Source organism: Podarcis melisellensis (genome assembly GCF_964234715.1).
Source record: "Podarcis melisellensis genome assembly, chromosome: 14".
Taxonomy (NCBI): Eukaryota; Metazoa; Chordata; class Lepidosauria; order Squamata; family Lacertidae; genus Podarcis; species Podarcis melisellensis.
This window is the reverse complement of record NC_138546.1, coordinates 50,637,741-50,650,762: the sequence shown is the minus strand read 5'-3', so window position 1 is coordinate 50,650,762 and position 13,022 is coordinate 50,637,741. Positions and strand designations below refer to the sequence as shown.

Genomic DNA, 13,022 nt, shown 5'->3' with positions numbered 1-13,022 from the left:
TAGCAAAGGAAATGAAAATGATACACCTTTTCAGTAACTGGTACTGCAGGGAAACATTATAGAATTATTTGGCTGGTATGACTGTATAGTGCACACAATTTCACCACAGGATGGGAAGTATGATATTGCAAGATTCATGTCTCTGAGAGTGGGTTCCTGTTGTTTCAGGTTGGTTGGTTTATTGGAGAATAATTTTTAAAAGAATAGTAATAAAATGATCAGCACTTTTAGAAGAACATGAGATTGTTTCCCACCTCTCCCCATCAAAAAGGAAATTATTTGGAAAAAGATGGAAATTCAGTTTAAAAATAACCATGGTGCCTGTTCAAGAGTTGGGCATGAGCAATCTAAAAATGAATCCACTTTAGCCTTATATGAATTCCAAATGAATTTTATCTCATAGCTAGAGGCCTCTAGAATGATTCAAAGGAGTAGACAACATGGCGCCCTCCCAATGTGGTCGGACTCCAGAGAGGTGGTGGGACGCAGATGCCATGCACTTGCAGGTGGAGGTCACTGAAGTGGCTCAATTAAGGAATAAGAATTGAGCCCTTTGGACATGGTTGGACTGAACCTCCCATCAGGTCCAGTCAGCTTGGCAAGTGCTGGGGACTGATAGGAGTTGTGGAACTACAGATCTGGTTGTAGCACAAATTCCTCAGCCTTGACTTGAACAGTGATGAGAGTAACAAGGAACAGCAGCTTCTTCTCCTTGTCTTGCTTTCACCTCCTGGGGTGTGGCATGGATTGGGTCCAGAGGAAGTAAGCAAATGTAACAATGGCAAGTGGGACAGTGGTTCCCATTGTGATGATGGCAACAAGGAGGTGAGCACACTTTGAGAGAGGTGCCAATGATAACATCTTACCCAAGGACCCCTAAAATTTTGAGCCAATGCTGTCATCTTTTGTCAATCTGTTGTTAATTTTACAAGATGCCCTGTTTTTCTCTCTGGCTAGCTAAATAGGATGTGGGTTATATAAACTTTGGTATAGTCGTGTACTTCAAATAGGAGGTTTAGCTTTATGGAAGCAGCTGTCCCCAAAATGTTTTTCCAGATGTAGTTGGATTACACCCAGCACATCCCCTAGCCATTGGCCATGCTGGCTTGGGCTGATGGGAGCTGGAGTTCAGCAACATTGAGGACCCTAAGGTCGTACTGAAGAACAGTTCAGTCCTGGTGTACAACTTGATTTTTTGCAATTAAATATGTTGGGTAGTTGTGGCTAATATGATTTTTGAATGGAAAATATGTCCACTTTACCAAAAACTATATTTTAAACACTTCACAGAAAGCAGAAGCCTCACCTGCAGCCCCCTACCTTTCCCCGTCGCCAGAAACAAACCCTTCAGCCTCATCAACTTCTGCTGTTAACCCCAGTATCAGTCTCGCTAATGTCAGGCTGGAGGAGCCTGGCATGGCTTCTTACAACTCTTACCAACCACAAGCTGGCCCCCTCAGAACACCTGGCACGGAGGCACCTCACATAATGCTCAGAGAACAAGAGCCGCCGTCCTTATCGCCGCATATAGATCCAACAAAGGTACCTCCTGCCTGTGCTGTCATGTTGCACGGATTCACTCTGCACATGATCATTCTCGCTTTGCCCCCCCCACCCTTACTAAAGGTGCCCCTTTGTGATTTCCCTCCCACTGAGCGTTTGTGCAGCCTGAAAAAGAGCTTCTCTGCTGCTTCTTTTTAATAAAAATCTAACTCTTGGTTTTGCTTTGTTGCATGAGTTCAAGTTGCCTTTCTCATTTCTGCTGGAAAATGAATGCATAAATCAGAAGATGTCGCAAGCCCACTTCATTCCAAAGCTTACTTTTACTTCATTTGTGTGTGGCTTAAACCTTCTCTTGTTCATTGCATTAGTTTCAGAGAAACATGATTCTGTCTTCCAAATCTACCTGTGTTTTGTTCTTTATGGCCTTCCTGTATACTAAATGGAAACTGTTCGGTTTTTTGCATTTTTATTGGCTGGATGTGTCAGGATAAGCCAAAGATCCTCAAACAGTTCCCAAAATAAGTAATTCAAGAATAAAGTCTCATCATAAGTGGGGACCCTGAGATGGGAATGGTGAACTGTGGCACCCAGATGTTGGGCAGGAAGTTGAACCAAGGCCCAAAGTCAAATGAATTGAAACAAAAAGTTGGGGGAAGCTTTGCAGACACCAGCAGCATTAATGAGTGCATTAAATTGGGGTGCTGGTGCCAAGGTTTGGGCTGGATAGCATTTGGACTCCTGACCCCGTCCAGACTGAGAGGGCAGGAGAACCATTAGCCCTCCAGGGGCAGCATCCCAGAGGGAGGGGGCAGAGCGAGAGGTAAAAGTGGGCAGGGCAACAGATGACACTTTCGAGCCACACCTGAATGTCAAGTTTACACCTGTCCACCTCCGTCCAGGCAAGCCAGAGGCCTTCTCACAGTCAAAGGCTACATTGCAGCCAGGCAAAAGGGCACAGGGCAGGGATGGGAGGTGTGTGTCCTGGGCAGACTCCCAAGGGCCAGATAGAGCAACTTGGAGGACCACCTTCAGCCCCGAGGCTGAGGTTCCCCACCCCTGGGCTAGATTAATCAAATAGTCTTTGGGCAGCTAAGCTAATGCGGCTGATTAAATCAGGCAACTCCCTTTTGCTTATTTTTGTGAATACTTAGGCAGATTTTTACATGTACTTACCAAAGCCAAAACTTGCAAGCGGCTTCTTAAAATTCAATTCCTCCTCTGTATGGAAAAAGTGAAGGGGACTTGCCTCTTCCAAGGTTATGCATGTTGCAGTCCAGATGTTAATTAATCCATTAATTAAAGCTCGTGCAGTTAATCAGTTACGATTAGGGTACTAGTTAAAATGGGTAAGCTGTGGTTGTAGGTTTCCTTCGACTTGTTAGTTCTTCATGGTCTCAGTTGCTCGTGCACCTGAAGCAAACCACTCTCTTTCTACAGATGTACAGGAAGGACCCGTTCAGCAATGAGGAAGCCCCTCGGCCGAACTATGTCTTGAAGCAGCCAGCCCAGAGGCAGGAGAAGGACTCCAATCTGACCTATGACCCTCAGGCCCAGTACACAGAGAAGCAAGCTAGCAGAGATTATGAGTCACTGGCCTACAGGTATGACTCCTCAAACTACGTGGACCAGTTCTCCCGTGGTTACGACCCTCGTCTTCATTACGAGGAGCGTGTCCCTCCCTATGATGACCATTGGACCTATTACGATGAGACCCAGCCCTATCAGCCCCGGCCACCTTACAGCAACCAACCTCCCAGAGAGTTTGATCCCCGGCAGAACATAGAAGAGAGCACAGAACACAGCTGCTACTTTCCAGCACAACCTCGCTTTGAAGAGCCGCCTCCCCTGGCTTACGACAGCAGGCCCCGCTATGAGCACGCAGCCAAAAACTTCAGCGCCACTCAGCTGAGGTATGAAGAGCAACCCACTGCTGCGTATGAGGTTCACGGAAGATACAAAACAGAGACTCAAGCCTTCCCCCCAGCAGTGCCCAGATCCCCTGAGCCCAAGCATTACTTTGAGCCCCAGCCCAGAGGCTTTGAGCAAGGCCCCCCGCAAGGGTTCAGCGCAAAAGTGGGACAGTACGAGCCTCCTCACAGCACTGCGGGTGCACACCCTCCCCTCCCATTGCAAAGTAAATCAGAAGTTCTGCCTGCCAACAGTAAACCACTGCCTACCGAACCAGCTGAGGAAGAAGATGACCCAGCCATGAAGCCGCAATCAGTGCTGACAAGGGTTAAAATGTTTGAAAACAAAAGATCGTCATCACTGGAAAAAATTAAGGACTCCAATGATGTTCCAGTAGTCAAGGTAAATGCTCAGTGGGCTTGTTTTAGCAACTGTTGTCAATCGTCTGTGGTCCTTGCACAGGACTTAGTTGGCATGAGCTGAATCTTTAATGGAGATGGGGCACTTACCTCATGGATGAAGGATTCCTCCTTCTCCAGATCTGTCAATTTCACAGTCTTGGGGCCTTCTGGGACCTGGTATTACCCTTTTCCTGGGACACTGAATGGTTGTTGTCCACAGTTAGGACATTGTGGGGTTACATTGTGGGGACTGCACACTCACTTTGAAGCATTTTAGCCACACCTAACCTTTAGGAACTGATGGATACCAGGAAATGAATGGTGTTGCTGCCATGATGCTTTTACCAAGTGAGAATGGTCCATCATTCTAGCCTATCACTTGTCTATTGTGGGTGGCGTTGACTGTCTAGGTTCTCAGACAGAAGTCTTTGCTGTCACCTGCTACCTGATGCTTTTAGCAGGGGTATAGGCTGGCATCAGCAGCTGGTGTGGTTGGGAATCTGCTGAGGGCCCAATCCCAGCAAGGGGCCCACTGGCAATTCCACCTGCTGGCACACATTCCTTTTGTGCTGGACCAGCAGCTGTGTATCGGAAGCTGCCTTCTTAGGTATGTTCACGGTAGATCATCAGCGATAGTTTTCTGTGATAAACAAACAAGGCCACTGTAGCGTGTGATCTAGAAATGGGATCAATAATCTGTTTTCAGCTTTAATGACTTTTTTTAACCTATTTGAAGAATGTCAACACTGTGCTGCTACCACAAAAGTTCCCAGAGCAATAACTTTGGCCTAATTTACAGAATTCTTGTGAGAATTACAGAGGTCTAATGTGTGGCAGTGATGACAAAGGCAATTTCCATGCTGGAGATCATGAGGAAAGGAACTGAAAATAAAACTGTCAGTAGCATAATGACAGCATAGAAGTTTGTAAAATTGTGGATGGCATGGAGAAAGTGGACAGATCCCCCCCCATAACATTAGAACTCGTCCACAGATGTTGGAAGATTCAGGACTGATAAAGGAAAACACTTTTTCACAAAGCGCATAGTTAAACTATGGAACTTGCTCCCACAGCAGGCAGTGATAGTGACCAACCTAGAGGATTAGAGAAATTCATGGAGCAGAGGGCTATCCGAAGCTGCTAGCCGTGAGGCAGCAGTGCTTCTGAATGCTGGTTGCTGGGAGCGGCAGGAGCCCGCGGGGAGTGCTTTTGCACTCAGGTCCTGTCTGCAGGTTCCCCACAGGGACCTGGCTGGCCATTGTGAGAACAGGATGCTGGACCAGATGGGCCTCCATTGGCCTGCTCCAGCAGCCCATTCTTACATTCTTCAGTGCTAAAATCATTCCCCCTGAATCCAGAATTTGCATTTTAAAGCAAACTGACCCAACTATCAGTTTCCAGGCTTCTATGCGAATCAGAACACAGTTAATAATCAGACTGCACACGTCTCTGAATTAAAAAATGAGGAAATGCATGAAAATGTGTGTTTTCTGAGAACAGTACAAAATGTGTACAATTTAAATGTGTGTGTGTTTGAAAAATTGCCACAGAATGCAGGAACAGACTCAAGTGTATGAAACAAGCATGGAATGGAAATGGACTGAACTAAGCATTAGTACCTTAAAATGGTTAAACTTTAGCTGTGTCAAGCTCCTTTTTATATGAATCTATCCTGAGGATGCCTTTTGTATATGATAATACTAGAGTGTTAGCATTTTATCTTTTTTTTCCAGTTGTTCTAATTTGGTCTTTATGTGTGTGTGCTTTTCAGCAACCTCCAGAGCTTGCACCTAAACCTAATATCGCCCCAATGAGTGGTCCGAAACCAGTCTCTCAAAATCAATATGAGCATGACAAGCCAGCTTACAGGTAAGCACAGAGATGCAGCTTTAAAATGAAGGGCTGTTCTCACAAGCCCACAAACGGCTTAGAAGCCTTTCTGGGCATCGAGTGGTGTAGAAAATGATATAAAATAAATTAATAAATGATGTGTGTGTCATCTAAAAAAGAAGAAAATATGCTGTGGGATTCTGCACAAGACCATGACTATTCTGGGTTTTCTGAGCTCCCCCTCAGGTCAGAGGGTGGGGCTTGGGGCTGCTCCTGGTCTCTCTGCCCTTGGACCTCAGAGCTCCAGTTCATCATAAGGGAGGGAGGGTTGGGGACTGCCCAGCCCTGCAAAGCAGCTAGCTGTTCCTGGAGTCTTCTTTCTTCTCCAGCTGCTACATAACTTCAATCTTCTGCTGTCCTGTACGTCATTCCATATCTCTCTCTCTCTCTCTCTCTCTCTCTCTCTCTCTCTCTCTCTCTCTCTCTCTCTCTCTCTCTCCCTCCCCTCTCCCTCCCTCCCTCCCTCCCTCCCCCCAGTCTCTCTCACACACACTGCATCCTCTAGCGTTTTCTAGTGCTTATAAAGTGGAAGCAGACATTCCCTGCTTGCGCACACACACCCCTGTTTTCCTTCCCCACTCTCCTCCAGTCCACCTGGGCATTGCCAGGGAGCCAAACTGTATCATTGTCTCTCCTGGGCTCAGTGCAAATGCCTCCCCTCTTTAGAGCCATTGTGCCACCTCTCATGAAGATGTGTGCAGATTTAATCAGTCTGTTCATTGCCTTAAGTACACTTCAACTGAGGCTTCTTCAATTAGGCGACAGCCCAATTTTTAACTTTGTATAGAATCCACATCTGTTAGTAGCAGCTCAGTTTACACCAGTGTTTCCCAAACCCTTTCATGTCACCTTGGTGCCATGAACTCATCCCCAGTGCATGCACCCCCCATAAAAAGTATCCTTCAGAATAGTGGCATCCTTCTGTCTTGGGAGACCATGGTGGAGTGCATCTTCAGGTAGGAAGTCAAGCCATTGGAGAGTTACAGTGCCTGCTGTGGCTGGATGGAGAGACTGATCTGGGAGAGACATATTTACTGCAGGTGGGGTAGATGAAGGCGTCCGCTTGTGCTGAGCACTGTCAAGAACTGTACACATGGGAAAACTTGGTTGCTGACCCAGCAGTTGACAGTGCCCAAACTGCCTGCCTTGGAAGAGTTGGGTGTCCCTCCCTGCCATGACGAGCTGAAGAACACCATCAGCTCCAAGCTGTGTGGTAAATCCCCAGGACAGGATGGAATCTCAACAGAAGCTCTGAAAATTGGCCTCCCTCATGACACACCTCCATGGCCTCCTCTTGCAGTGTTGGGAAGCAGGAGCCATGTCACAAGGCATGCATGACTCCGGCATTGTGACCTTCTACAAGAGCACAGATGACCGCCATGACTTTAACTACTACTGTGGAATTTCCCTGTTGAGTACTGTAGGGAAAGCCTTCACCCGTGTCACTCACTGACAAGGCTTATTTTTAGAGCTCCAGGGTCAACAATCAACATCATTCGACTTCATAGACCTGACAAAGGCCTTTGACCTCATCAGCTGTAAAGAACTCTTCACACTGCTCCACAAGATGATTGTGTCCTTTCACAAGAACCTGAGTGGCACCTTCCACCGTCCACAGTTCATCCTCAAATGCCTTCTCTATAAAAGCAGCGTGAAACAGGGCTGTGGTCTTCTTGCCCAAACTCTCTTTTCTGCATTATTCCCCCTGTTGCTCTCCTGTGCCTTGATCCACTAAGGATATAATAACACAATAAAATTCAAAACAGTATTTGCACATTTGTTCAAAATCCAATTAAAAACTATTTAGCTTAATTAATTCAACAACATGAATGAACTTTAACCAGTGACACCAGCTTCTCAAAGTCTGAATATGATTTACACCTCCCAGTGCCCCCACCATTGCCTCTTGCCACTCCTTAGATAATCCCACTGCCTGCTTGGGGAATCACTGTTCTAGAACCTTGTTCATTTTTTATGAGTGACAAAAATTTCTTAAGCATTTACTTTTTAAAATATTTCTGTTTAGGGCACCAGAACCACAAAGACCTCAAGCAAAGCCCCCTGAGGACATCGTTCGGGCAAACCACTACGACCCTGAGGAGGATGAGGAATACTACCGCAAGCAGCTCTCCTATTTCGACCGTCGGAGTTATGAAAACAAGCCTGCTGCACAGGTCCCTGCTGTCCACCTGGCTGAGCCTGCTAAACCAGGCCATCTCCATAATCAGCTGAATTACACAAACTACCCTTCAAAGTAAGCCTCCCCTCTTTTGCACTTCTGTTATCATTTCAAAGGTTCCCCCTCTGATATCTGTAGATTCTATACTGTATAGCTTTGTTAACCCATCAGAGAGGAGGGTTTCCAGGGGATGGGGAGTTGCTCTCTTGGCAAGGCTGGGGGGGCAAATGTGGGATATAGACATATATAAATATGCTTATATGGGCATTTCTTTTCAAGTGAACACTGTGTACGGGTGTGGGTGTGTGCACACTATTAAAAATAAACCACAGAGCTAAGTCAGAAGCCAAAATGACAAGGCAGCTATTTTTTGCTTTTCAAACGAGGTTCTTTCAGAAATGGAAGACGGCAGTGGGCCAAGTCTTTCCATCTATCATGCAAAAATGGGCCAGGTTCATTGCATCCTGAAGCATGGGTTCACCCCTTTCATGGGGGTTCTACGTTCAAATAAAGACTGGATCTAAATCATCAGTTAGCATTTGCATAAGGCTTTAGAGTGTTGGTGAAAGTGACTTTGCAGTTTTAACCTGGAGTCCAGGTTGCACTTTGCTTGTATGCCTTCCACCTGCCCTCACCCCCCAGATCTCACTGCTGCTTACTTCCTTGTTCACCTTCCATGCTTCACTTTTTCTGTCATGGCGCCATCTGCTGCACTGGGAGCAGAACCACAAGCAATATCGTGCTCATTGTGCACAGTACTGCAGACAAGCTCAAAGCCACTATGGTGGTAAAGAGGGATGGTTGTGGGTCGCGTGGACGGGGACACAGCTGCCATTCCCCACTCCTGCTGGCTTTGAAGAGTTGCCCATCTTCCCCTGCTTCATTTCCTGCTACATTTCCAGCTATTTCACTGACTGGAGAGCTACAAGTACAATGGCACATGGTGATAGAATACATGGTGCCACTGCAGGACGCAGGTGGGGGGAGCCAGCCTTTAAATGTTCCACCCTATTAAAAGCATGCCTTGTTAACTAGAGATAACCATGTACTTGATCCTCTTCTTGTAGAAAGAAAGCTTCAGGAGAAGAGATTGCATCCCTCTAATGCTGGTCTGCTTGTAGCTGGGATAGAGCTGTTTTGGAGTGATGGGGTTGGTCTTGGTTGAAGCTGAAGGCAAACTTCAGTCTTACACTCAAAGATACATAGGTGCATTTTTGTTAACCACTAACAGAAGAGCAGGCAGGCATCTCCTTCCACAGTTGCAGGATAGCTTACTTAACACAGCCTCCAAGATTTGTGCAGTTTGCCCTCCAGTTAGTCTGGTCCCATCCTGAGAACTATTCTCCTGGGCATTGATTGATTGATTGATTGCCAACCCTTCACTCTAAGGTCCCAGGGCACGTCACAACATTAAAAAACAATATTATTTAAAAAAAAGAATTAAAACAACTCTCAGGCACAGAAATAAGGTTGGTTCTAAAAATATACTCCAAAAAATATACACCTCAAGTGTTAAAAGGCAGAATAAAGAGGTATGTCCTCACAGCATCCACCAGAAATGAAATGAAGTGCCTGACAAGCCTCTGTGGGGAGGGAATTCCACAAGTTAGGGGCCACATGCTCTCTCCCAGGCCACCCCACCCCACACCTCTGAGAAGAGAGGAATGACCAAGAGAGCCACTTTGCTGATTCCTGAACCCAAGAAGTTCTGTAGGGGAGGAGGAGGTCTTTCAGATATTTGAGGCCTGAGTCATTTAGGGCTTTAAACACTAATGCAAGCGTCTTGATTTGGGCCCAGAAATGAACTCTAAACCAGCGCAGCTGTTTTAAAATGGGTTATATGAGCTCTAAATGGAACCCCTGCATTTTGGGCCAACTAAGGTTTCTGAGTTGTCTTCAGGGGCTGCGTTGCAATGGAAGACATTGCAATAATTCAGTCTGGAAGTTATTGGGAACTGAGTACAGTGGCCGGGTCTTCTCTGCAATGGCAATGATGCTTCTAGATGATGTTTCATGCACTTGTCAGCTGTAGCAAGAGGTACAACGGAATATCATTGAATTGTACAGTTGGAAGGGATCCCAAGGGTCATCTAGTCCACCCTCCTGCAATGCAGGATTCTCAACTAAAGCATCCAGCGAAGGAGAGTGCACCACCTCCCAAGGATTAGGGTTCCACCATCAAACTGCTTTTACTGTCAGAAAGTTCTTCCTATGCTTAGTTGGAATCTCCTTTCTTGAAACTTGAAACCCAGAAACTTTCTTGTAACTTGTGGTTCCCTGAACTGGACACAGTACTCCAGGTGTGGTCTGACCAGGGCAGAATAGAATGGCTCTATTACTTCCCTTGATCTGGACACTAGGCTTCTGTGGATGCAGCCTAGAGTAGCATTAGCTTTTTTGGATGCTGCATCACAATGTTGACTCATGTTTAATTCAACATCTTTATCAACGACTTGGATGATGGACTCAAGGGCATCCTGATCAAATTTACAGATGACACCAAACTGGGAGGGGTGGCTAACACCCCAGAGGACAGGATCACGCTTCAAAACGACCTTGAGAGATTAGAGAACTGGGCCAAAACAAACAAGATGAATATTAACAGGGAGAAATGTAAAGTATTGCACTTGGGCAAAAAAAATGAGAGGCACAAATACAAGATGGGTGACACCTGGCTTGAGAGCACTACATGTGAAAAGGATCTAGGAGTCTTGGTTGACCACAAACTTGACATGAGCCAACAGTGTGACTCGGCAGCTAAAAAAGCCAATGCAATTCTGTGCTGCATCAATAGGAGTATAGCATCTAGTTCAAGGGAAGTAATAGTGCCACTGTATTCTGCTCTGGTCAGACCTCACCTGGAGTACTGTGTCCAGTTCTGGGCACCACAGTTCAAGAAGGACACTGACAAACTGGAACGTGTCCAGAGGAGGGCAACCAAAATGGTCAAAGGCCTGGAAACGATGCCTTATGAGGGACGGCTAAGGGAGCTGGACGTGTTTAGCATGGAGAAGAGGAGGTTAAGGGGTGATATGATAGCCGTGTTCAAATATATAAAAGGATGTCACGTAGAGGAGGGAGAAAGGTTGTTTTCTGCTGCTCCAGAGAAGCGGACACGGAGCAATGGATCCAAACTACAAGAAAGAAGATTCCACCTAAACATTAGGAAGAACTTCCTGACAGTAGAGCTGTTCGACAGTGGAATTTGCTGCCAAGGAGTGTGGTGGAGTCTCCTTCTTTGGAAGTCTTTAAGCAGATGCTTGACAACCATATGTCAGGAGTGCTCTGATGGTGCTTCCTGCTTGGCAGAGGGTTGGACTCGATGGCCCTTGTGGTCTCTTCCAACTCTGTGATTCTATGATTCTAGTTTGTGGTCCACAAGTTTATACAGACTTCGAACAACTGTGGGCCCAGGACAGAGCCCTGCAGCACTCCACTTGTCATCCCCCCCCCCCCCAAGATGACAAGGAACTTCTTTGGGTTCGGTCCGCCAACTAGCTGCAAATCCACCTAACAATCACCTCGTTCAACCTGCAAGAATAGTATGGAGGACTTTGTCAAAAGTCTTACTGAAATCAAAATACACTGTCCACAACATCCCCTGATCATCCAAGCTTCCATAAGAAAAAGAGAGATTCATCTGACATGACCTATTTTTCATCTTACATGACTTGTGTTGCTTCTGTCTCACCTTTGGAGGAAAGAGCAAATCTTTTCTTCTGTCATCACTTAGACATTCAGCAGACCTGTACCTGAACAGGTGGACAAAGAAGAGAAGAGTAACCTCTTCCTAGTGGTTTTATCTCTATCTTGGAAGAACAGAAGGAATTCAGGATTATGGTCGACTGATTGCTTTGCTTTAAGGCAGTAATGGGGAGCCTGTGGTCCTCCAGATGTTGCTGGACTAGAACGCCCACCCACCCAATTTCACAATTGGCTGTGCTAACTGGGGTTGATAGGAATTGTAGTCCAGCATCACGTGGAGGGACACAAGATCAGCACCCCAGCCTTCCCATAGAAATTCACCCAGAAAAAGTCTCTGTAAGGAATAGCCACAAACATCATTTGGAAGGCAAAGCAGCAACAGAGAACCCTGTAGCTGACTTATTTCTCTTTTCATCCCAACAGGGGGAAGCCAGTAGACGTGGAGTCTCTGGACAGGGCTGTTGGCGAAAAGCGCTATGAGCCAGTTCCTCAAGTGACAGCCCCTACACCTGTACCCCCCGGGCAATACACCCAGCCGCAGCCTGTGAATAACCCCATTGTGTCTCTGCAGCCCAAGTCCACACTTGCGGAAGGTAGGAGAGGCGCCTCAAGGCTTGATTTATTGGAATGTTTGGGGAAACTTATTTACGAAGGGAACAGGTCCTACGACTGCTACTAAACAGCCGTAGTTTAAGAAAACCCCAACAAACAAAGCACAACTAGGAAAAGCACCACTAGTGTGTTCTGAGTCGACAGGGGTGGGGTGGGGGCCATGTGTGATTTAAACTGGCTACATGGCCTTTGAGCTTTAGCTGGCTACGAATGGCCTTGTTCTGATTTGATCTGAGTTTCCTATTCTCACGGCTGGTTTTATGGGGTGACATCCAACAATGGCTGCTCTTCAGAAGAACAGATCTGCTAGGGCAACAGCATGTCTTCTGCAGCTCCCCACGTATCCTCCAGATCAACTGTAGACAATCAAGGGATCCTGCCCCAAGCAGATTTGGAGTGGGTGTCCATTGCAAGATGTTGGATGTTGCCAGTGCATTTCTCATGTTTGCTGTTTCTGTATGGAAGTTGTGTTAATGAATCTTTTACTGACTACTAGACACTTAAAAAAGAAAATGTGTAATAGTTTCCCTTTTCAAATATATAAGACTAAACAAAGGCTGAATAAATGCACAGCACTCCAAACTTGTGGATAGTAAGAAGAATTCCTCTCATAAGTATTTTAAATTCTTTCCCTGGGCAATGAAAACTATGCCGACTGACATAATGCCTCTTGTGGAATAATTCTACAATTTTTACTACTCATGGTTTATTTGGGGCAGTCAGTGATTTGGGGCGGGGGCTGCTGTCAGGCAAAGGTGAAGAACTGAAGCCTTGCTCCTGACTACTAGACATCTGCAGTCAACCATGCTTCTAACTTCAGAGAA

At 46.2% G+C, this 13,022-nt stretch overlaps 1 protein-coding gene across 11 annotated transcripts in view; it reads left to right on the top strand.

Annotated features, from left to right (window-relative positions):
• Nucleotides 1-13,022, top strand: part of TJP1 (tight junction protein 1) — a 360,820-nt gene that overhangs the window by 337,696 nt on the left and 10,102 nt on the right. For 9 of the 11 annotated variants that reach the window (XM_081887562.1, XM_081887561.1, XM_081887558.1 and 6 more), the window contains 5 exons: nucleotides 1,291-1,542; nucleotides 2,941-3,813; nucleotides 5,584-5,681; nucleotides 7,729-7,956; nucleotides 12,010-12,179. In XM_081887562.1, coding sequence (XP_081743688.1) covers nucleotides 1,291-1,542; nucleotides 2,941-3,813; nucleotides 5,584-5,681; nucleotides 7,729-7,956; nucleotides 12,010-12,179 — 1,621 coding nt within the window. The remainder of the gene's footprint in view (nucleotides 1-1,290; nucleotides 1,543-2,940; nucleotides 3,814-5,583; nucleotides 5,682-7,728; nucleotides 7,957-12,009; nucleotides 12,180-13,022) is intronic. The other 2 variants (XM_081887560.1, XM_081887563.1) reach the window with 1 other exon arrangement.